At 38.2% G+C, this 24,846-nt stretch overlaps 1 protein-coding gene across 6 annotated transcripts in view; it reads left to right on the top strand.

The window, feature by feature from the left end:
• The window catches only part of WAPL (WAPL cohesin release factor), a 70,129-nt gene that overhangs the window by 24,522 nt on the left and 20,761 nt on the right, over positions 1 to 24,846 (top strand). For 5 of the 6 annotated variants that reach the window (XM_061449424.1, XM_061449380.1, XM_061449387.1 and 2 more), the window contains exons 4-8: positions 3,794 to 3,912; positions 18,507 to 18,602; positions 22,245 to 22,397; positions 22,647 to 22,783; positions 24,735 to 24,846. In XM_061449424.1, the coding sequence (XP_061305408.1) occupies positions 3,794 to 3,912; positions 18,507 to 18,602; positions 22,245 to 22,397; positions 22,647 to 22,783; positions 24,735 to 24,846 (617 nt within the window). The remainder of the gene's footprint in view (positions 1 to 3,793; positions 3,913 to 18,506; positions 18,603 to 22,244; positions 22,398 to 22,646; positions 22,784 to 24,734) is intronic. The other variant, XM_061449414.1, reaches the window with a different exon arrangement.

Genomic DNA, 24,846 nt, shown 5'->3' with positions numbered 1-24,846 from the left:
ATTCCTGCCCCCCCCCCCCCCCCGAAAAACCACAAAACAGAAAAAAAACAGATCCCCCCAAACAAAACAAACAAAAAAATCCACAAAGAAAAAATCAAACAAAAAACTAATCAAACCATGAGGTGTGGATTTCAAAGTCCTAGATGCTGTTCACAGATCTTTCTTTGTAATGAAGAAACTTCATAACTTCACAAGCCCAGCAAAGCAAAAGCTCCTTTATTTCACTTGTGGGTCTCCCAGCTATAGTCTTCTAGAATGCCAGGGGCTGAAAGCACTGGTGAGACTTTACTAGATGTGAAGCAGTACCTGTACAATTTCATTAGCCAGATTACAGGATGGCTCTAGTAAAGAGAGCTTTTAATATGGGAGGAAAATAACTTAATTACTTGACTATATCAGCTCAATGAGGACTTGTATCCAGGAGCAGTCTGAACTAATGACAAAGAGTAAGGCTTAACGAAATACAACTGTAAGCATCAGTTTTGAGGAGCAATCCTGTATCTTTGGAACGGTGTTATACTTCTGGAATTAACTGTGCCATCAGTTTGTTTCTGTCTTTTTCTAAAGATCCCTTCATGGTTGTCACTGGTTTGTGTGGTCAGTAAAATTTCTAATATATTTAGCTTATGAACTTGCAGTCTCAGAATGCTCTATTTCCCACCTCTTCAGCTGATGCACCTAGGACTATGGTAATGCTTGTTTTGGTACATTTCATTTTGGCCAATGACAATAAAATTATTACAGAAAGTGTCAGGCATAGCAAAAATCTAAATAAACTATAAAAAATGCTGACTAAAATTAAGCACTGCAGTATTTCTATATAGATTGACATAAACATGATATAGAAGTTGCCCTGAAACCTTCTGCTAAAGGAATGTGTGAAGTTCAGTCATCTCTAACATGCTTACTTTTATTTGGTTTACCTCCTTCTTCATTATATATTTCATCAGCAGTATAGTGATGATGAACTTAGAATTTTCTTGATTTTAAATTACAGTAGCAGTTATCCTGTTATTGTAGTTTAAGTATTGAAGCTTAGCCTTTTGCTTTGAAAATCAGTTCTGATTCACAACTTAACCTTTGTGTCAAGCATTCATTTTTTTCTTTTGGTGATAAAGATCAGATTCCTGTAATTTTTTTTGGATGACAGAGTATCTTTTGTGTACCAGCATCTATCACTCAGCTCTTTTCTGGTGAGCAAGCCTGCTTGGTGTTGGTTTTGTTTTTTTCCTTCCTTTGGATCTCCTCAAAAATTGAATCACCTTAATTGGTTAAATGTTTTTAGTCAGTTAATAGTACATCAAAGTCCTCTAAGGCAGAGTCCTATTTGGACTTCAAAATCTACTGCAGAATTACCCTTGGGCACTTAAACAAATCTGGGTTGTTTTTTCCCAGGGAAATTTACTGTGGTGTTGCCATCTAGTTGGTCTTTGAACTTCTTTCCAATTTTAGCTGAGACAGGCAAATGAGCTCCAAGATCATAAATACCTTGAAATGGTCAGGTACAGGGGAAAAGGCCTTACATGCTCCCATATTGAGGAAAAAGGTCAATATGCTCATCTTATCTGTGAGGAGGAAAAAAAACAGTAATACAAGAGAGAGCCAGTAGAAAACAAGCTTCATTAGTGTCACGGCTTACCAAACTACTTGTGTCTTTGCCTGGCTTGGTTAATGCAAACTAAAGATTTCTCCCCTATGACCTATTTAGTTTACATCTGAAAATCTGGCAAGGTATGTATGCAGAGAGGGCTTTTAGGATACCTGGAAGGTCTCGGAGAGCATTGCTTAAATAAAAGCATTGGAGATAATCTTACAAAGCTAATCATAAAAGCATTTATGTGCTAGCAACATCAGAAATGCAGAATTATCCTGTTGTCATTAGTGGTTGAAACATTTTTACCAAGAAGGGGTTTGCAGATTTGGTTTGGTTGGGTTTTCTTCTGTTTGCTTGTTTTGTTTTTTTTTGTGGGGCGGGGGGGAGGGGGGTCCGATTGAAAAGTACCTCATTTAAATGGGATTGTTCAGGATCACACAGGAGTATAATTCAAACAAACCTACATGTTTCAAAATTGTGGCTTAGTTGATACAGAGTACCGTTAATCAGTATTAACCACAACACCAGCTTCAAGTCTTAGCACAAGGCACAAATTACTGTGCCAATTTGGTGGGTGAAAACACATCCTGTGTTTCTAGAATGATTTGCATGTTTGTAATTATTGGAGTCAACCAAGGAACTTCTTAGCTTTTAACCTATGATAGGAGGATCCAGGTCTGTTCCTTTGATTTTTCTTTGGGAATTGTATTCAGGGCCTGGCTTCTTCAAAAGTATTTCAGGATTTTTTTAATTATTTTTTTTAATTATATGTATCAAAGCAATTTGATTTGACTCCTTTAATGGGCAAGTTGCAGCAATGGACTAAGTTGGCTTCTGTATAGATTTAGAATCAGTTTTGCTTTAAGTTAATGAGAATTGGTCTTTGGTATTTTTCCTCTGTTAGATGAATTTGATCAAAAGATCTTTAAAAGGTCAGTTATTTTCAGAGGGATTGTTCAGTTGTTAAGCTCTTGTACTAACATTGTACACCTAAACTGAAACGTAAAGTGGGCTGGGATGCAGGAGGCTGGTTCTGGTGGGTGCCTTGCAGTAGGCATCCTGCTGCCGTGGTGCTGCCAAACCTGTTGAAATTTACTGCAGTTTAAGAAATGTTTGAGCCTTATTCTAAGAATGTTTATTTTCCCCAGACTAGGTAAGTTTTGTGTCCTTGTGAGTATATTTATAAATTTGCTTGCCTCATTTGCTTTTGATTGCCTCCTTACCTAGGTGCTTGGCCAGGCCTCTTCACTGGATGCAAGTGCACTTGAGATTAAGAGTAACCAATCCAACCTGCTTGTATTTTTGCAGTGCAGTTTTCAAATAGTAGCAGCTTCTCTGGAATAGATAGGTTTACTAAACTGTTGATAGATGAAATAGTGCTTCTCTGTGCCCGTTTTTGTTTCCAGCTTGAAATTTATGGTAACTTCTGGTTTGTGCCAAGTAAAAAGAGCATAAGCTGCTCTCCAAGGGATGATGCTTCAAATACAAGTTTAAAGGGGAAAAACAAAAACAAACCCAAACAACAAAACAGGAAAAGAATTTAATTAGATGAGTGAATTGCAGATTTACTGTCCAGAACTGAGTAGTAGAACCACTGCTAAGGCAAGTACTGAATACACTGAAAGGCCGTTTCAGAGTCTGACTTTGTCAGCTGACTCCTTTCTGAGTTGATGACCATGTTTTTTTTTAATAGTGTTTATAGCAGAACAAGCAAATATAAACAGGCTGCCTTTGTGAGAAGTGAGATCCATTCTTCCATCCTGTAACTGTAGTGAAAAGTATTCTCATAAATCTCTTGATCTCACTCTCTTGAAGAACCCCATCTACTGTTTAATTTGCCTGCTGCTCAGAGGTGTAGCAGTAAGCCATTAAGTAAGCACGTATAAATGGCAACCTGGGATTCACAGGAGTGCAAAATGGGAAATGGTAACTTGAAGCTTACACAAGGGGCCAGAGGTGCTATAATAATTATGACTGTAAACCTTGTGATGTATATTTTATGTATTGTGACGGTCTAGCCAGGAAACCTGAGCTCCATCCAGTACTGTGTTTGGCTTTAAAGCTGATATTTCTGATGCAGATCGGGTTTTTTATTATATAATTTCTTAAGTTACACCTGTGTAAATGCCAGATGCAAGAAATGCTCTAGCACTTCAATAACTTTCAATATGGATATTTTGTGTCTTTTACCTTTCACAGATCTTCTGGAGTTTTCAGAGGATACACCTGGTGTGCTTGAAGGCAATAAGAAATCCACAAATAAGCAAGGTGATAAATCTAAGGAAAACACCAGGAAGATTTTTAGTGGGCCAAAGCGGGTGAGTAATAATACCGAGACCAAGGCAAAGTTATTTTAACTAACTCTTCAGTATTGATGTTTCCTCCTATATAAGTACCAGGCTTTTGTCCCGGTTTATATCTGCACTTGAAATAATTTGTCGGATTTTTAAGATTATATCTAGAAGAGTAAAACTTTAAAGTGCAAAGTTTTTTTATCAGTTACTAGGAATTTCATTTTAGAGATGCAAGCTTGGGGGTTGCACAATGGTAATGGGTAACCTGGATGTATTCCTTTCTAGGTGATTATTAAGCACCAGTAAATATTGTGGGGGTTTATTTTGTTTCTTTTTTTGCTGCTCTCCTAAGAACTATCTATCATATTATAGGATTGAACCTTTCTGAAAGCTTCAAAGGTGTCATTGGTGTAGTCTTCAGGACTCGTCCGTAGGACAAGTGCCTTTGTAGCCTGTGGAAATGTAAGATTTTCTTAGTTAAAAAAAAAAAAACAAACCAAAAAACAACCACTGAACACCACCTCCACCAAAAAAAAACCAAAAACCCAATTCCCACCCTAATATACCCAAACTACGTAGTATTCAGTATGAATTTGCCCTTTCATTATTGAATGGAGCTTATTCATTTTGTTGATGGTATGTGGTTTATCTTGCCTATTATTATAGGTTACTCAGTATTTTGAGGCTTGTGAAAATGTGCATTCAGCAAAAATTGTGTTTAGCTATTAGGTGGAAGTTTGAAATAGTGGGATCCATGTAATTTCCACTAAATGAAGTTTAATGACTTGGTTGTCCAGGATACCGGTTTCTAATGCTTAATGCTTTTTCTTATGTTTTTTTTGCATAATATGTTCCTGTTTGGTGAAGAGAGTAGCTGGCTCACCAGCACTGCAATCTAGAACTGATAATGAGAAAAGGGGGAAAGTGGGAGAGGGAAATATGCTCGTATTTCTCTCTTTGGGTTCTGTAAGTTTTGCAAAGTGTGGCATTTGCATGTTTTAATAGAAACTCCCTTTATGTGTTCAGCCTTCTGACATTTCTAAGAATTTATTTTAAAATTATTTTCCTTGTTATTTTATCTAAAAAATTCCAATCGTTAAATTGCACTAAAATTTCCTATGAAGGTAACTAATTACTTGTGTTGTATGATGGTTCACTTGAAGTAATTTCTTAAGGTTTGGTTGTTTTTTTTTATTGGTGTTGCAGAACAGGAAGATTTGTTATATCCTCAGCTGTGTTGATAGGTAATAATTTTCCATTTAAAAATGTGTATTTATGGGTAGAGGAAGGAGGACAAACTTGTTTTATTTCCCAAAGCATGGAAGAGAATATTTTCATTTGGGGCAGTCCAATAAGTACTGTCAGTTGTAATGGCCTTTTGAAAAGAAGCATTGCTTCTTGTCTCTTGACTTGGGAGAGAACAGGGAGCTCCTGCCTCCCGAGTTTGAAGTCAGGCTGTTGATAAGTGAGAAGGGTCTTTTCAGAACTGAAGTAGTATTTCTTGAAGATCAGAGATCCTCAGCTTCTGCTGATAAAATAATATTTTTTTTGTTTTTAATCAGCTCCTATCAGTGAATATTACACTAGACTTGGAAACAGAAGTACAGGGAATATAAACTCAACTGTAGCTTTTTTTGCTGTATTAGCAGCATAAAACAGCTGTAGGTGTTTTGTTAACTATGGGATATTTTTCAATGTTTATATGTATGCTTCAAATACTGTTCTATAATAGCTTTTTATGTGTTTCGTGTTTAATTTTTATACTTTAAATACTTGCAGGTTTATATGGAAACTGTTTTGATTAATTTTGAATGTCTGTATTGTGAAATTATATGGAAAAAACTTTACAGCAATACTATACTTTATAAGAGAGAATGGTTTCAACTCTAGAAAATTGTCACTTGGGAATAAACTTAAGTCAAGTGGGAAAGGTGAAAATTAAATAGCCTTTTTGATCCTGCAGTTATATAATGGACCTACAAGTAGAAGCTGCTGCAATTGCAATTCAGATTTTAAACTGTAATGGTCTCTAATCATACGGCTATTTCGTGGTGTTACTAAAAAAGCTTGTAAAGCTTGTTCTGATGGTAATTAGAGATGCTATAATTATCTTCCTAAACTGCAGATATAGACTCTTAATCTCAGTTGCATCTTAAGGGACTTGTAATTCTGGGAGTGAAAAATTGGACTATAAGTATTAACCTGACCACAACTAAATGATCCTCTCCTAAAATACCAAACGCAGCAACCCACCACCTCTGGAATGTCTTCACTGTTTCATCGCCTTTTTTTTTTTTCTAGTAGAAACCAGCAGATACAGTAATAATGAATTTCATCTAGGTGGTGATGTTAGAGGTATGGCACTTAGTATCACACTGAGCTGAAAAGTAGAGTTCTGTTACTGAGGAAGCAGCAGGTGGTATTGTTAAACTTCAGTAGGTCCAGGAAGCTGAAGTGTTTTTTTTCTAGTATGTAGTTAGCAGGACTCTCGCTCATGTTTGTGGTTTTGAAACCTGACCATTGTACTCTAAAGTTAAAGTCCAGTTCTTGAAACTTTGATCGTATGTGTAATAAAAGATTACAGACATTATTGACTTAGTGAATAAGTGTTCCTGAAAGTTGCTTTTAACGTATAGAGTCTTGCTGAAATAACTGACTATTCACACACATAATAATGAGCAAAAAAGTCGCAGTAGTGCGCATGTTACGGTAGGTATGTGAAGTCTCAACCAGAATTCTGCTTTTAAGTGAATTAAATCTCTTGATCCTGCGTCTGACTTCCAAGAGGAATATTATGTTCTGTAGCAACATAATTATGTACTTGCAGAACACAAATATTGGCATTACTTGACTTGCAAATTATGGGTGTGAAGCGTACATGAGTAACATCTGCAGAAGTTTGTTTGCAGCTGTTTGCAGTTTTAATTCGACTGGTTCAGTAACTTGTGCTCTAGCATGTAGGTTTGGGAACTGTGGGGCTGTGATATGCCCACCTGCTGGTCCCTTTGAGCTTAGTTCCCTTTTTACAGATAAAACTAATTTTCATTTATCAGGTCAAAACGAGTAAGGTATACAAGAGCTTGCTGTTTTGTGCCAGACCTGTACTGTCTGCTCAGCACTTCTGTTGTCCAGCATGTTGTTAAGGAACACCAAGTCCTCCGAACAGCACATTTTCTGTGATGGCCCTCTGCTCTTAAACTGGAAATGAATGTTTAAGAGTGACTTGCAACTCTGTGCTGATCCTAGTTCTGCCTGTGGCCATAGGAAGCCAATAGAGACAAGGTGAATACTGATTACGTTTGAATATTCCAAGGTAAGAATATAAATAGAGTTGCAAATCATAATTACAGAGTATGGGAACCTTTCAGCTTGAGGAGCAAGGAAGAGGGGGAAGACTATAATCCTTCTGTTAGTGCTCTTCAGTGCTACTGAGACATATGGGAAGACTTACTGTGTTAGTGGGACAAAGGTACAATAGGAAAAAAGCACTGACTCTTTCAAGTTGGTGTGAAAGGCTCTGTCATGCTGCTCAAAGCAGCATGACATTTCAAGGTATTAGGTGACTGCTGTATATCAGAATGTTTATTTTTCTTTTTCTGTGCCTTAGAAATGAGTCTTTTGGTATTAATTTCTTAGATGTTGGTTGTTTCTGATTGGTAACATGAGGAAGAATACTTGCTGCACAGACGGTCTGCAGTGGAGATTTGTGGACTGTTGTTCAAACTAAAAGCTAACTGCAGTGCTTAGTGGCTTTTAACTTCTGTTCAAATTTGTGTATTTCCCTTAACTCACTTTTTCAGTAAGAATTTAATGTTTATAAACAACTTTAAGCTAGCTTTAAATAGTATTTCTTATTCTCTTGCCTTGCTATGTGTGGAGAAACTTCTCTACATTTGCTTGTTGAGGTCTTGGCTCTAGAAAACCTGTCTATTTTGCCTCTCACTCGAGTAATCCTGGGCCATGAAGTGACCTGTGCAAAATACTTTCCTTGTTTTTTAACACTGTCATTGCTTGGAAGTTATTCAACTAGCGTGGAATATACTTGTCAGGAAAAGCGGAGATCTTGTATTACGTGTTTAAAAAAAAAAACCCAACCTGACAGAACCCCTCAAACTCAGCCTACTGTAAGGCCTGGTTTTGTCTGAAAAAGACAGAAACTACTGACAAGTATTTGGAGACACTGCCTTAGCTCTCTTTTTGCTTCACCTGCTCAGTCCTCTTCTCTTGCTCCTTTCCTAAGGTTGTATATTGAACAAAACTGAAGAACCCACTAAAAAGAAACATTTAACAAATCACAGTTTAGTTCACTGGAGACCATAAGCAGTTGTATCCACTCAGGTGAGGAAACTGAAGAAGAGAGATTAAGTCCTCTTAACCTGGTTAAGTCAACATTACAGCTGAGAAGTGCTCACTAACCACGGCTGGCATTAGCAGGATTACAAGTATTATTTTGATCAAGTGACATTAATAGAGTTAGTCATGACAGTAGTGTTGAATACATGAATGAAATCATTGCTGAATTCAGACATGGCTTAGCCAACAGACTGCTTTTGAGCTCTGCATCCGAGACAGAAACTTCATCCAGTCATAACCCTGCAACTGTTTATTGTTTATTTTCATGTTTTATTCAAGTTTTATGAATAACTGCTGTGTTTTATGCCCAACAAGGTACAGATACATGTGCAAGATCTCAAAGCATCCTTTTGGACAGATGAGTTGGAAGGCATTGTCAAATCAGTACTGTGTGAAGAGCTTTAATTTCCAGTTATCAAGGGCTTAACCAGAAAAAAATATTTTTTTTTTCTTCCATGTGCCTTTAGTTTGATGTGCAGTTAGTCCATAGTTCACTATTTAGTTGCATCTTTCTTGCCCTGTAAGTAGGTTTGGGTTTGTTTTTTTTCGTAAGTAGGTTGTTCTCATGAAGTTGCTATATTCCTGTTACAAATTTTCGACACTGTAACTGTCAATCCTTGAAAATAAACCGTATGCGAGATCCTGTTGTTTCTAGTGGATTTGCTGTAATAGAAGTTTAAGGGTATAACCTGTGAGATGTTTTATAGCTTGATGTAAGCTTTTTCCACATGCTGACTGGAGGAAGCTATAAATACCGACTTGAAACAAGTGCTGTGTCTAAGTTTACTTGAAGTCCAGGATGCAATACTTGTACCTGATCTTTGGAAGTGTTTTGACATTGGAGAAGTCTGAAACCATGCGTGACTCTTGGTTTGACTGAGTTATCTTAGGGCTAATGTAATGATATTTGTGTGGGAGGGGAAAGAAACTGGGCTGTGCTGTGATCTGTAGTTTTCCATTTTGCTTGCATTACACTTTGCAGTAGATGTTTATCAAAGACATCCTGCATGTGTCATTTGTTTTTGCTTGCCTGCAAATCGGTCTGCATTCCCTCTAATTTTTAAAGATTTTAAAAATTTTATTTAATGTATATGAAGGTTGATCTATCTTTAGTACCCAACCTCAGGTAGTTTTGGCTCATACTTTTTCCATAGCTTATTTTAAGTAAATAGTCTTGGAAAATCATCAATGGAAGTGTTCTAAAGTTTTGCTATGTTAGTCATAGCCCTTTCCATGCATTTAATGATAGACTGATCAGAACTAATTTTAAAAAGAGCTTCTTGTCTCTAGGTTGGATAACTTTAAGGAAAAGTGTCCCATCAAAAGGATTAACAGCTTTAACAAAGCATTTTTTCAGTGACAGTGAACTGTTGATACTGCATACATTGAGCTGCTGTTAGCATCCTAACCTAGGATGTCAAAATTGCCTTTTTTTTTTAATAGGAAAGTGTATTAGTTGACATTGGCTGTTTTGACTCTGAGGAGTCAAGCTGAATTCTGAAAGTCGCAATACTCTTTGAACTCTCTGGCTTGTATCATTATAGTGCTAAGCCAGCAGTCTTTCATCAGCAATTTGACAAACAAACAGTGATGGTCAGATCTGACATCCTGTGACAGCATGTTGCTGCTTCTGCAGTACATGCCTTTCATTTACTGTTTGGTGCTTTCTGGCAGGTGGTCTTCCCAGTTGTTGTGGTTTAAACCAAACCAGACAACTCGTTCACTCACTTCCCCTCTCTTCTTGCCCTCGCCCTACTTCTGGAGGGACGGAGAGTCAAAAAGAATGCAACTCCCACGGGTTGAGATAAGAACAGTTTAGTAACTAAGGTATAACACAAATCACTGCTGCTACCACCAATAATAATCATGATAAAGGAAATAACAAGGGAAGAGAATACATCACCTCACCACCAGCCGACCGATAACTCACCCCCCGACCAAGCACCGACCCATACCTCCTCCAACCCTGCAGTCTCCCAGCCCTTCCAGCTAACTCCCAGTTACATCCTGGGCATGACGTGCTGTGGTATGGAATGCCTCTTTGGTCAGTTTGGGTCAGGTGTCCTGTCTCTGCTTCCTCCTGGCTTCCCCTCCTCCCTGGCAAAGCATGAGGCTCACGAAGTCCTTGGCCAAACCAAAACATCATTGTTATCAGCTCTGTTCCCGAGCCGAAAGTCAAAACACTGCACTGCCCCAGCTATCAAGGAGGAGAAAAATGACTGCTACTGCTGAACCCAGGACGCCAGTCCTGAACTCAAGTGATTTTTATGGGGCTATTTTGTCCAAAAACTGTAATGATGTATGAGAGATAAGCTGTTCTGAGTTTCAACCAGTTATAAACAGCATTGGTATTTTAAGGAACTTTTATATTGCTGGAATCAATTAATTTAAAAAAAATAAAATATTATAAAAGATAAGAATAAATCTGTTTCTGAAATAGTTGATTTATTAAAACCCAAAGCTTCATATTGATATGATTATTTCACTTAATCTTTGTAAAACCACATTCTTCAGTAAGCACATTTATTTAACTCTGACTTCCTAGTGCTTACCATTCAGGGATTGATTAATTTTTTTTTTCTCCTTCTATTATTAATGTAACTAGACCAAAACCAAATCTTAGTTTTTAAGTTAGTAAACAGGATACTGGTAAGAACTGGCAGGTCTTTAGGATCAGTCACCTTTTTTGAAGTAGCCACTGTAATTTTACTGAATTGAGTTGGGCATAACACCTTGAAGCCATCTCAGAATGGAAGCAAATGCCTAGAGTTGGTCTGCTAACTTCAAGGTAATCATGTGATGCTGATCAAAATTATTTTCTTCCCACTCCTTTATATTAAGCTGTGGTGAAGAAGGGTGTGTCCTGGTAGATGCTGAGCTGAGATCCTTCCACCTGGCAAAACTGCTTCCTCATCTGTTCTCCATATGCAGCTGTTGGGTGGAACTGTGGTAGCAGGGTTCTTGGAAGTACGTGTCTTCTCCTGTGCAGTATCAAGAAAGATGTTGTCAGGTCAGAGAAAGGTAGGGATATTAAGTGCAATGTGAAGGTAACAGGCTATGTCCTCATAGAGGCAAGAGAGACAAGTGAAAAATAAGCATGGAAGTCCTTCTCCCTATGCATGTACTTGTGTTTTTCAGGGAGTAGAGAAATCAAGTTCAATGGAAGATGTTTCATGTCTCAGTGGAAACTGCTTTGTGTTTCCAGCTCCTTTGATAGTAACTCTTAGGTAAGAAGCAAAGATGCATTAAAACATTTTTAAATCAGATTCTCTTTTGCATGTTCATATTCTACCCTCTCCCTCTTCCCCCAGGTTGCATAGTTCCTAGTAATTAACTTGGTGTTTTAGTAATCAGACAAAATTGTCTTCACAGCTCCCATGTACTGTATGGTTGGTGGACTCGCCTCTCTCTGACTTTGTATATGTTAGATAATAGCGCGATGCAACAAGAGCACATTCCGAGAGTGAAACAGTTGGTGCTGAGGGCACAGTGTCCCCATGATACCCATCTAGAAGTTTTTACTTTGAGTTAGCTTTATTCTCATCTGCTTTATGGAATGCCCAGTAACAGCTTGTGTGAGGTGTGTGCTCCCTGGAAGAGCATCTTCAAGATGGGTTTCATCAGAAGTCAGATAAGCGTACTCAGAGACTCAGTGATGCAAACCACAGTGTGGTCACTGGGTACAGCTGGGAGATTTATTTGAAGTGTTTTACTGCTCCCAGTGGAAGCACTTACATGGGTGTGCACACACACGTACCCAGCTGTATGACCTCTGGAATTTCATTGCTGTTGAGGTTTTGTGAGGCTTTCCTGTCAGTAGATTGATACACTTTAAATAGATCAGGATTAACAGGAGTGTGTGCAGGGGGATATGTGTGTGTCTCTGCGTTTTAAGTAGCAATAAAGAGGGCAGGAATTTAGTCTAATGATTTTTATACAAGGATGTGTGTGTACCAGTCAGTTACTTACTGGCAGACACAGGTTTGTTTTTTTTTTTTTCCTCTTGATTGATATGTTTGCAGTATTGTGGCATTATGTCTAAGCTATTGTACCTTGTCCCTTTTAATTAGACACAGCATAAATTTCAGGACAAGTCAGTAACCATAACCATGTGGCTTCTGCTTCTGAGTGACCAGCTTTGAGTGTACTCAGTGTAAGCAGCATACAGAATACCATGAGCTATTTCTGTTTAGGAATGAATCTCACGTTTATCAAACTGTCCTGTTTCTTCAAGATAAATTTTCATGTCTCACTTGAGTGTCTGACCCATTGTCTTGCTCTGCCTTGGAGGCCTCCTTTTGAGCTTTGAGGAAGAAAAAACATTTTGCAGTTTGACAGAAATCTGATGCAGGAAAAGCTTCAGTGACATTTTTCCCTCTTGCTCACCATGTTGTTTGCTGCTGATACTCTTCAACCTTGTCTGACTAACAACTTGTAGTTGTCTAGCTGTGTGCATGCATAATGTTTTTTGTGTACTGTATGAAATGATGTAGCAGCTCACGATTAAGTGGTCCATGGCACCTAGAGGTGAATTACTGGCACTAATCAGCTACTGTGATCCAAATAATGGAGATTTAGTTCACATTTTGAGCAATGAATAAATGACTTCGTCCTAGTTTGCCTCTGGTTTTTAACTGCTGTTGAAAACTGCTATGTTCTCTGGAGTCCAAATTAACTTTCTCCTGTGTTACATACACATGGCTCAGCCTTTGCTGAATTGGTACTCCATCCTCCTCTTTTGAAGTGTAATTTCTTTTTCTTTGCTTTGAAATGGATGTTCATTCCTTTTCAAAAGAAACAGTCCATTATGAATAGTTCTGTGCTGCATAACATACTTGTTATACTTTTCTGTTCAAACTGAGACATGCAGGATGGAGTAGTACTCTTAATGATTATGAATACCGAGTGGTAAATAATTATATATTTTGGTTAACTGGTTTGCCATTTTTTTTGAACTGTAAGCATCTGGCATACAGATACAAATAATGAATTTATCAGGATATGTGTTAAAAATGGCTTTTTGGGGGGTTTTCTTTTCCCATTGTCTTCTATCTTGGAAGGCATTTTTGCCTGCAAATAGCTGCTGTCTTTCTTGTTTTGCTAGTATTTTCAGCATGACTCATGTCCCTGGCTCTTATTTTCTGCTATTCTTGTATCTTTGAATGGTAGGCAGCACTGTATCCATATGTGCAGAGTATCAACTCCTGAAAATTTCATCATGAGGCTTTCAGAGATGGGAGGTTAAGCATGACCCATAGTTTATGCCATTTAGAGATGATTGTATAAAACTGACAACCTTGTGCATTTTGTAAAATCCCTGGCGTTAGTTCTGGTTTTGCATCTCGGTTCACCTCCCACATGTAGGGTCCCATAGTACAATACGCTTTATACCCTCACTGCAGTATTTGCAGTCTTTCAGACATCTCAGTGTAAACAGTTGTCAGCTCTCTACATACGAAAAAAGAGAACTCTTCTGCTATTCAGCAGAAGCTCTTACGGCTGATTAATATTGCAGAAGTTATTTGCCTTAAGAACACAGAATTCAAATGAGTGATATATTTCCTCTTGCATTTATTCTAACTTAATCTTTAGAGGAAGAATTCCTAAAGAAAAGTCTGCATTATTTGAATAATTGCACAGTTGCCTTCTCTTTAAAGAGAAAGTAAGTCAGTTTCTTAAATTACTGCTGCTTAAATGTCAGCATTGCTTCTTCAGGGAAGCTTATCATAAGCATTTGAGTTGCCTTAAAAAAACCACCACCAAAACCAAATAAACCCATTTGCTTATGTGATAAAGCTCTTCTGAAAAGACTTTGTTCATTAGCGTTCATTAGCATTCATTTGCATTCATACTTTTCGTGGCTTCAGTTCTGTCACACAGTAATCTAAAAGCAAGTCTACATGGTTCTTACAGATTGATCGGTATTGGCACAGTTTCCTTACAGTTGTTTTGGAAATTCATCTTTGTTTTGGGTTGCAGATCAGTATGTGAAGGTTCCTTTAAGAGGTGATTGCAGAAGAGTGATCTGTTTGCTATATCCATGTGATTTTTAAGAGAACTCTAAAGTCCCTGCATAATCATAGAATCATAGAATAGTTAGGGTTGGAAAGGACCTTAAGATCATCAAGTTCCAGCCCCCTGCCATGGGCAGGGACGCCTCACACTAAACCATGTCACCCAAGGCTCTGTCCAACCTGGCCTTGAGCGCCGCCAGGGATGGAGCATTCACAACTTCCTTGGGCAACCCATTCCAGTGCCTCACCACCCTTACAGTAAAAAACTTCCACCTTATATCCAATCTAAACTTCCCCTGTTTAAGTTTGAACCCATTACCCCTTGTCCTATCACTATAGTCCCTAATGAAGAGTTAGAACTGATTAGGATATATTTCTTTGGAAAGCAGTGCTGGATTTTGGGGGTGTGCTGAGCTGTGTGCAGTAGGTAGACCAGATGGTAGGAGCTGCTGGGGAGCAGTTTCTACTGGTTAACAAAATATTACTAGAAGGGCATGGAATCACAGGTCAAATCTAAACACTGTTTAGATCTGCAAGTGGAAGATATTACAAACTGTAGTGGCTAAAACTAAACTTCAATAAGTATTCAAGGTTTTAAGTAACTGCCTTTTTCAGTTCCAGTTTAGACTATATTACAAGACAGCTATTAAATGAGATGTCCTCATTTCTCAGGCATTAACTGCTGACATTACTTGATGTCTTACATGCAGCTTTCTTCTATATTGTGTTGGTAGTGCCTAAGCAATCTGTAAAGTGCTTTGTCGCAAAACACTTGGGGATGCCCTAGCTTTTGATTTAATAAGGGATTAAGGAAAATCAGGGAGGAAAAGCCCATTTTTGACTGTTAAATAAAAATGAAGCCGTCTGACTCAGGAAGCCTCTGAGCCCTGATTATTTAGAAGGAATTGTCTTTATCTCTTTGCCCTGTTGAGCTCTTTCCTACGCATCAGCTGTTGCTCTCTGCTGAAGAAAACACTAATGCTGTGAGGACCTTTTGATTACGCTGGTGCAGCTGTTTGTATACTTTGTTCTTATGCTGTACTGAAGCACTGAACTTGATCTCTGTCATCTGTGCTTCCATGCTGTATGCACATATATGAAACAGCGGTGCTAAATTCCGAAAAGCCGAGACTACAGACACTCCTGTTGCATGTTGAGCAAGGACCTGTACCAGCTCAGTAAGACAGCTTTAATGCCAGCATGACTGTGCTCCCCGGCACCTAATAAGGGCTGTGTTTGGTTTGTCATGGAGCACTGAAGAAAAAGGAACATGCAGATAGGGCACTGAGCCAGTGAGGTGTGCTCTTTCCTTGGAGAGGGGTGTGGCAGCTGCAGTAGAGCCTGCTTTGCTTTGTGCCCCTGTTGTTTCTGCATGGAGCTGAGGAAGGCATACATCTAGGATCCTGTTGTGTGGGTTGCATCTCCCTGCAGCATCTCCCTGCTGGGTGCACTGAGCACAGCGCTGCTGTGGCAGAGATCGAAAAAGCTATGCTGCTTGTAGCTACGAGACAGGAAATTCAGGAATATTAATATATTGGTATCCTTTAAGCAGGGATAGGATACTATGTGAGATTATAACTGAGATTTGGGACTATTAATAATGAATATCGTATGTTAATAGGATTTATGGCAGCAGTAATGCAATAGACAGCTGTCAGAACTGTAATAGTTAACTTTCCCTGCAAGGTTAAGTAGAATTATGCATCAGATTGATATTAAATATATGCTGTACTTTCATGCTGGCTACTTGATAGTGTATTACTTCCTTGAATTATCCTGTATACCGGGATGTTGGCACCCAGAAACTTAGACCTTCTCTTACCAGTCTTAAGCACTGAGGTTATCTGTGGAGCAATCGTAATTCAAGAGAAAAGTAGTGAGTATCCAGAAAATATTCTGTTGTGTTTTTTTTTCCCCATTACAGATGTTTGTAAAACCTTGTGTCCTTCAATATTAAAAAAGCATCTTTGTTACTAAGTTGTCCTTGGTTTGTTCATCATAAACCTTGAGCCAGATTTTGATAAGACTTTGCTGCTCAGAAATGCAGTAAGCTTGGGAGAGAAGAGAGTTAACCTTTTAGTGATTTTTGTCAGCAGTTAACTTTTTTTTCTAAAGGGGATCTATACGACACCGTCTTTATGGACAGAGATGTCCTCTCATAACTGTAGCAGCATGAACTTAAAAACTGATTTCTCAGTTTTAACTGTTTGAGCTTGGAGAGATTGTCAGGAGATAAGCTGGTGCTTTCATTACTTTGGAAAGTTAAAAATTAAAATTATCAAACCCCTTATTTTGATACTCCTGCATGTGGCCATGGTGGGTACATGTGGCTGCTGAGCAACTTTACATTCCATTACCTGAAAATATCTTGTTAAAAGAGCTTCCTCAGAAAACAGCTGAAGCTGTTGAGATGATGGCCATTGCATGCATGTTGTTGAATGGTACGTGAGCGCTGCTTAAAAAAAAATTAATTAAAAAGTCCAACTAAGTTAAATTTCTTATCACATCAAAGCTCACTGTAGGAAGGAAGGAGTTTCTCTTGTCTGGAAACTAAAATGATGTAGTTCTTGACAGTTTTTTTGGGCTGTGAAAACTCACAGCTGAGACTTTCATTCTGCTAATATTCTTTGAAGTTTTGTTAGTCAGGGCTTTCTCATCTCGTAGAGAATGGAAGGATGCAGCTCAGAAACATGTGACAGTAATACCGAAACTCTTGAAATCTACTTTGTAGTTTTTGACATGCCAAAACCTTGTTGTGCTTCAGAATCTATAGCTGGGGCTGCTAGGTGTGCTGCGCATAGCCCCTCTGTGGGCTGTACATGAGCTAATATCTGCTTTAAATAGCTGATACCTTACATTTAACAGGATTTCTTTTTTTTAATGCCCAACTTTTTATTTTTTTTTAATAGATATCTATGTTTTCTATGTTTAAAATGCTCTATAAGTGCTTGTGAGGAGGTATGTAGTTACGCAGTTTACACAATATACGGCATGTTGGGAAACTATGAAAATTGTAATACTGTATTAATCTAGAATTATTATAATGCCATTAAATAGGTAAACTCAGCTGCTAGAAATGCAGTTCTGTCGTTGCATCCTCTAAGAATTATATTGTTGTCGTGGTTTAAACCCAGTCAGGCAACTTGTTCACTCACTTCCCCCCCTTCTTGCCCTCCCCCTACTCCTGGAGGGACGTAGAGGAGAATCGAAAAGAATGCAACTCCCAGGGGTTGAGATAAGAACAGTTTAGTAACTAAGGTATAACACAAATCACTGCTGCTACCACCAATAATAACAATGATGAAGGAAATAAGGGAAGAGAATACGATATCTCACCACCAGCTGACCGGTAACTCCCCCCACCCCCAGCCTGACCAATCTCTGACCGATGCCTCCTCCAGCCCTGCAGTCTCCCAGTCCTTCTGCCTAACTCCCAGTTACATCCTGGGCATGATGTGCTCTGGTATGGAATACCTCTTTGGCTAGCTTGGGTCAGGTGTCCTGTCTCTGCTTCCTCCTGGCTTCCCCTCCTCCCTGGCACAGCATGAGGCTCACAAAGTCCTTGGCCAAACCAAAACATCATTGTTATCAGCTCTGTTCCCAAGCCGAAAGTCAAAACACAACACTGCACCAGCTACCAAGGAGGAGAAAAATGACTGCTACTGCTGAACCCAGGACAATTGTGTTTCCCAAAAATTCAAGGACAGTAAATCTTGATTTAGTTTGATTTGCCTTGAAACATTTCTGAGCAGGAAGAAAAAAAAAAAAAACGCTTGATTTATCATATGGATTAAGGCATTTAATTTGAGTGTTTTCTCTTTCTTGAAGCATCAAAGTCTATGTCAGATCTGCATTTTGATTCCAAACTGGTCATATTTTCTACTGACATGATGTTTGCTAACATGTTTTCTTCCCCCCTCATAGCTGTCTGGTTTTGTCTATGCTAAGGTTGCAGACCTTTTGTCTTCGAATAAATTCAACCAGTAGAAAGAAAAATCTTGAAATACATGCACATAATGTCTTTTGCCATTTGAGTGGGTCTGTGTGCCTTTAAAACCATCAGGTACTTCAAAGTCTTACAGATTTTCTGATATGTATGGTACAGAGAACTTGTGTTGCTGGGAATACAGAAGTGGGGGAAATGAAACGCATTTTACTTGTTAGGTAACATTATTGCTACAATAATTTTTGGAGTGCATAGTGATATTGGTAGATTTTGCTTTAAAAATAACTTTTATTTTTATCTTTTAGTCTCCCACAAAAGCTGTATATAATGCTAGACACTGGAACCAGCCAGAATCGGAGGCTCTGCCAGCACCACCGGTTTTGAAAACTCCCAGTGTCCCAGTAAGTAGACTGTTGTTTGTTGTTTTTTTTTTCCTGCGTTTAGTAAGTCCCCTTTTAAGGTACAATGATACATTTTGAAACACAAGTTCTTGATATCTAGTTATGTCACAGTAATTCAGAATGAAGTCTGCTTTGTGAGATGAGCTGTTGAGTATTTGATGGGAAAGAAATTGTCCATGGAAATACCTACGAATGGGGTCTTTCATATCATTTCAATATACCGATACAAAAAAAAAAATACTTCAGATTACGTTTCCTAATCTGCTGAAGTTCAGTTTTCTCACAATGGACTCCATTTCATCTTCTGAGGGAGCCCCTAGGATTAACTTGCTAATACCCACAGAAATCCACAGCTTGCAAGTCAAAAAGGAAAAACCTCAAAAGAGATTTCATTTACTTTTCCTTTCTAATGGAGTATTGTAAATTCCTGACTTGAGTCTTTAGACACTATGGAAGAAACAAAATTTACTGTATACAGCCAGAAATGTTAATATAACCATAGATACAAGCACGTCTGTCTACAAAAAGTAGACAAGAGGTGAAAAGTTCTGAAAGAAGCTTGTTTGTTTGAAAATCAGTGATTGTTCTAAGGCTTAAGGTAATTGTTTCTTAATTCTTTTGAGACCCTGAGAATCCCGGGTCTTGGGCTTATATATGTGTAAAAGCTGTTACGGATTGTGTGACGAGAGCATTGTACATTGTCAGTGATCTTAATTTCATTTGGTGCCTTGCTTTCAGTGCTTGCCTGATGACAGAAAATTGGAAAGTAGATATTTTTGCAGGGATGAGTCTTCAGCTTTTGCTGCTGTCACCCACTTCAGTTTTACTTTCTCCCCCCCCTTTAATTCCACATGCGTGTGTGTTTTGATCCTAGCTCCTCTTTTATTTATGGTTGGTTTTGGTTGCATCCTGCCAGCGTTCTGAGCAGCTTTCCTTTCCTCCTCCTGCCTGGAGAATGTAGATGACTCATTTTAAAATAACCATTACCACTAGTGTTTGAGGAGTGTCATGGTTTAAACCAGGCAGAGGGCTCGTTCACTCACTCCCCCCCTTCTTGCTCTCCCCTACTCCTGGAGGGACGGAGAGGAGAATCGAAACGAATGCAACTCCCACGGGTTGAGATAAGAACAGTTTAGTAACTAAGGTATAACACAAATCACTGCTGCTACCACCAATAATAATAATGATAAAGGAAATAACAAGGGAAGAGAATACATCACCTCACCACCAGCCGACCGATAACTCACCCCCCGCCCCAGCCCGACCAAGCACCGACCCATACCTCCTCCAACCCTGCAGTCTCCCAGCCCTTCCAGCTAACTCCCAGTTACCTCCTGGGCATGACGTGCTGTGGTATGGAATACCTCTTTGGTCAGTTTGGGTCAGGTGTCCTGTCTCTGCTTCCTCCTGGCTTCCCCTCCTCCCTGGCAAAGCATGAGGCTCACAAAGTCCTTGGCCAAACCAAAACATCTCTATCAGCTCTGTTCCCGAGCCGAAAGTCAAAACACTGCACTGCCCCAGCTACCAAGGCGGAGAAAAATGACTGCTACTGCTGAGCCCAGGACAAGGAGAGAGCAGAAATTTCAGTCCTGACTTTCTCCTAAACCCCTTTCTCAATTTAAATTATGTGCATTTGAACTGAAGCTTCTGTTGCTTACTGAATCTGTATAGATACTGTTTTTTGTGAAGTTCTCTGATAGCCGACTTAAAGGCAGATTTTGTCCGAGTCTTCTCAGAGAGGCTTCGAATATATCCTCTTCAGGCTAGGAAAATGTCCAGATCATTTCTATTCAGCATTTTGTCTTTTGCCAAACTTCTACTTTGTAACTGGAACCATCAAAATATTAATTCAGGAATATGGCAGAGCTTTGGCAGAACAAACCAGTTAGGGGAGTTCCCATTTTATAGTGCTCATCTGAAGTTACTTCTGTCACTTTTTTAAACTTTGCTTTACATGTATATAATTAATATTAAAGGGTTAAAAGGTACATGAACCTTGATCCAAATGTTCAGTGGTAATTTCTGCCTCTAATTTCAGTAGAAATTTGTTACCTGAAGATCTGGATAAATTTGTCATAGATTTACTGTGAGAAACCTGTAGCATGAAAACTGCTTATGCCAAGTACTGCTTCTTACGGCCTTCCCAAGCTCCCCTGGAATTTACTTTGAAGGGGAAGCCATTAACCAAGACTTGGATGAGATATTTCAGTGCATCTCCTGTGTTCGCAGACTGATAAGATCAGAGTGCTCCAGTATGTTCTCTGAACCAGCTTTTCAGGGTGATGTATTGGCACTTTTCCACTGGAGCCTAAGTGAGCAAATACTGAAGTGCTGGACAATGATAGAATACTCTGTTAATGTAGCATTTTTTGGCTTATATTTTGACTGTCAATGTACAATGCACAAGAAGGATGTCTCTCAAAATGTCCCCTGGAGTAAGTGACAGTTAATGCATCCTCCATGCCTGCATATTAATTCTATCTTTTTTTCAGTCACTTAAAAAAAATTGCTCATTTTTCTATATAAGGAAACTAAGTACATGATTTTATTTAGAGACTGAGGGTGAATAAATGGTTACTGCATTGACAGTTTTATATTTATAGTTTGTCATTTAGGTGTGTTTTTTCGTGTATGTCTTGTTTTCTGTAGTTTGTCTTTGCATCTGAATTTGTGCCAAAGAAGGAATCAGAAGATAAGGTGACATTTAAGCTTATATAGTAGCATCAAACTAATACAGAGAAGCAGGTTGAGAGAAAACCTGTAATACTTGCCTGAGATGCCTGGCAATTTGTCAGTGATTATTCCTGTTACATCAAGTTATCTGTTACCTTGTATAAGCTCCAAATAGGTTTTTCTGTATTTTGTGTTATACTATGTTGTTCCTAAAGCACACTATAAGTAAGAATAAGGCCAGTGTGCAAGAATACCATGAAGTTACAAGAGCATACCCTACCTGCTTGAGTCATGCCTCTCTCATTTCTCTGTGTGGCAGTTTTTTGTTGCCTACAAAATTCATATTGGTAGTCTGCTACCTCCAGGCAAAAAAGTTTGGAGCGTCAGGTTGGAGAGGTCAGTTGATAGTTGTATCCCGAGTACAGTAGTGCAGTAGCCTCCAGTAGTTAGAGGTGAGAACAGTAAGCACAAAGGTTTTTAGTTCAGTCTATGTCAAGACAGTGATTGCTCATTGCTGTGCTTGAATCCACACCAGTGTACTTAGTGATGGTTTGGTATAGCAGCCAGTTTAGTCCTGGTATCTCCAGTGTAAGGGGGTAAGATGCTTGTCCCTATCAACAATTAACTGTTTTTAAAGGATGAACGTGATTGGTTTGCTTACCCTAAAACTTAAGGAACTAGTGTAAGGGACTATTAAGTTCCAGAATTTCACAGGAGCTTTCCTGACTACATAGAACTTGGGTTTTGTATTTAAAAATGCATTTAATTTATAAGTTTGGTTTTTTTTGTTTTTTTTTAGAGAAGATACATTATCACACCATTTAGGTAGCTCTTGATAGTGTAAGGCAAGGACTAAATAGTCCCAAAATGTCAGTTTGACAATTGCACACCTGTACTGTTTCCTGATGTATTTAGTATGTGTTTACATGCTCAAAACACCTGCCCATTTTAGCACTTTCTTATTAATAGGTAAGGCTATCTTCAAAGGAGGCAATTCATAAAGATGATGGAGTTTTTAAGGCTCCTGCACCACCTCCCAAAGTGATAAAAACTGTGACAATACCTACTCAGCCCTATCAAGAGATAGTAACTGCATTGAAATGTAGGAAAGAAGACAAAGAAGTAAGTATTCTTAACAAATTTTTAAGATAAAGAATTATTAGTAATCCTAAATACTGAAGGAACAGTGTCAAAATGAAATTTGGCTTTCCTATTAAAGACAATATTTTTATCCAAGTAGTTGAATGGCCTTCATTAACTTCTTAATGTTTCCTTGGACTCAAAACTGAATAGATTTTTAAACTGTACTTGTTAAGGTTATAATTAATCCCCGGAGCAACTTACCTAGGTCACAATATTTGTCTCTTCCAGTTATACACTGTTGTTCAGCATGTAAAGCACTTCAATGATGTAGTGGAATTTGGTGAAAATCAAGAGTTCACTGATGATATTGAGTACTTGCTAAGTGGATTGAAGAGCAATCAGCCCCTAAACACACGTTGCCTTAGGTAAGATACCTTACTATAAAACACTGACCTTACATTTAAAAGAGATACTGAATTAAATATTTACTAATGAAGTGACCATGCTTTAAAATGCTGTTTGGGTAATTACCTGGCACTTCTGTAAAGAGTACAAAATTGGAAAATAATCATCAAGGTGATTTACTGTGAATATTCAAAAGCAGGATGACTAGGAAGGTGAAATAAAAAAAAATTACAGTAAATGACATCTTCAACAGATTTCCATGCTATAAATTAAAAAAATCCCCACTTTATTTAGTGCAGTCTTACATGCAGTGTCTGCTCTGTTTTTTTTTTAATGCAAAATTCAGTTCTAAAATAAAATCCTTAAGACTGCAAAGGTTGCTGGCTGTTATCCGGAAGTAATGCAATAGAGATTGTGTAACTCCAGCATTCCTGTTCGTTACCTTCTGTTGAGAAATAACATGGCTAGCATTCACTGGAGGTGGTCTCAGTATTAACTGGAAGCTTTATCTTGAACTGTTTGTTGTACTCTTGAATATGCAAGTTACTGTGAAGTTAGTAGTAAAAAGTGTTAGTCTTGCTTTGGAAAAGTTTGACTTGATGTTATGTCCAGAGACTGGACACCAAAGGTAATTAGAATGATTTCTTGTAACTATGTAATCATATTTTTAATTTTTTATTTAATTATTTTTTAAGACTGGTAAATTTTTCTCTGTGTTCAGCAACACTAAAATGGTAGAGAAGGAAAAACGAACCCACAGAGACCAGGTGATAAGGAAAGACTTGAGATCTGACTGTGGATGAGGAAAAGCTTTAATGCTTTTGAGAGCTATTTTAAGAATTTATTCTTCATGTTCCTCAAAAACTAGCCGTGAATATTGTTGCTGGAGTATAAATACAAGAAATCTATTATCCATAGTTATGAGTGCACTTACCTTGCCTGTATGGCAAGCTTCCTAAGATCTGAAACTATTTACTTTCCAAATTTATATTGTGGAATGTAACTTGTATAAACACAATAAAAATTTTTTCTTTCAGTTAACAAATTAAAAGAAAAGTATTTTTCCAAAGGAAATCAATGTGTAAGGATAGGAATAGACGTAAAAGAGAATCAGAAACTGGTAGGTAAGCTCTAACTGGTGCTGTTGTGATTGGAGACAGAAAGACACTTGTTCTTTAAACACCACACTGTATGAATCTTTCATAGTAAGATTCCTCAATAGATTCCTGATTGCAGAATCATTTCCACATTATTCCCCATTTAAAAGAAAACTATTTTTAATAGTCTACATGTTGCACTGTGCTAGAAATGGCAGGCAGCTTGCTAATAAAACCAGGGGAAGAATTCTGCTATTAAAATAGAACTGTTATTCTGATCACTGATTAGACTAATAGATTTATCATATTTTTCCCAAAATCTGCAGTTTTTCAATCAACAGTGAATACAGCAATAAATATTAAAAATGTTTGAGGTTGGTGTGATTTTTTTTTTTTTTTTTTGTGAAAGTATTGTCCAGCATAAGCAGGACTAATTAACTAGATAGATAACTGTTAGATAGCGAGGGAAGCTCACATTTACAACTTTTCATAATGCTTTGATCCATAATAAACTCTCCTATGCCTCTAAATCAAACTTTGTACTTAATTCATGAACGTTTGTTTTTCAGTTTAACTGTTTTAAATTATTTCAACTTTTGTTTGAAAGAAGCAAGTTCAGGGTACCCTTTGAAATTCTGTTTTTAGCCAGCGTTAAAATAGAGCAGACGTAGTTTGGTGCTGGTAAGCAGCAGTTGAATAAAATGCTGCTCTGTGCACCAACTACAAACTTGCCTTATACAAACTTTAGAAGAAACATCCTAACAGAGTTTGTCAGGGCTTGACATGGTCAGCCACAGTCTGTAGACTTGTTTAGCTGCCGTATTCGTAAATGTGCCCATTTTAGTTGTTCTCATCCAGAATTCATTTTCTTTAGTGTAATCAGCTTGGCGACAAAGTGCGCCATGCCCAGCTTCCGAATGCATCTGAGAGCACATGGGATGGTGGCCATGGTTTTCAAAACACTGGATGATTCCCAACACCATCAG

The sequence above is a fragment of the Pezoporus flaviventris genome, unplaced genomic scaffold (genome assembly GCF_033815535.1).
Source record: "Pezoporus flaviventris isolate CSIRO_AGI_PZ_B2104156 unplaced genomic scaffold, CSIRO_AGI_Pfla_v1 ptg000001l, whole genome shotgun sequence".
Lineage (NCBI taxonomy): Eukaryota > Metazoa > Chordata > Aves > Psittaciformes > Psittacidae > Pezoporus > Pezoporus flaviventris.
The sequence above is the reverse complement of the archived record's forward strand: the minus strand, read 5'-3'. Positions and strand labels throughout refer to the sequence as shown.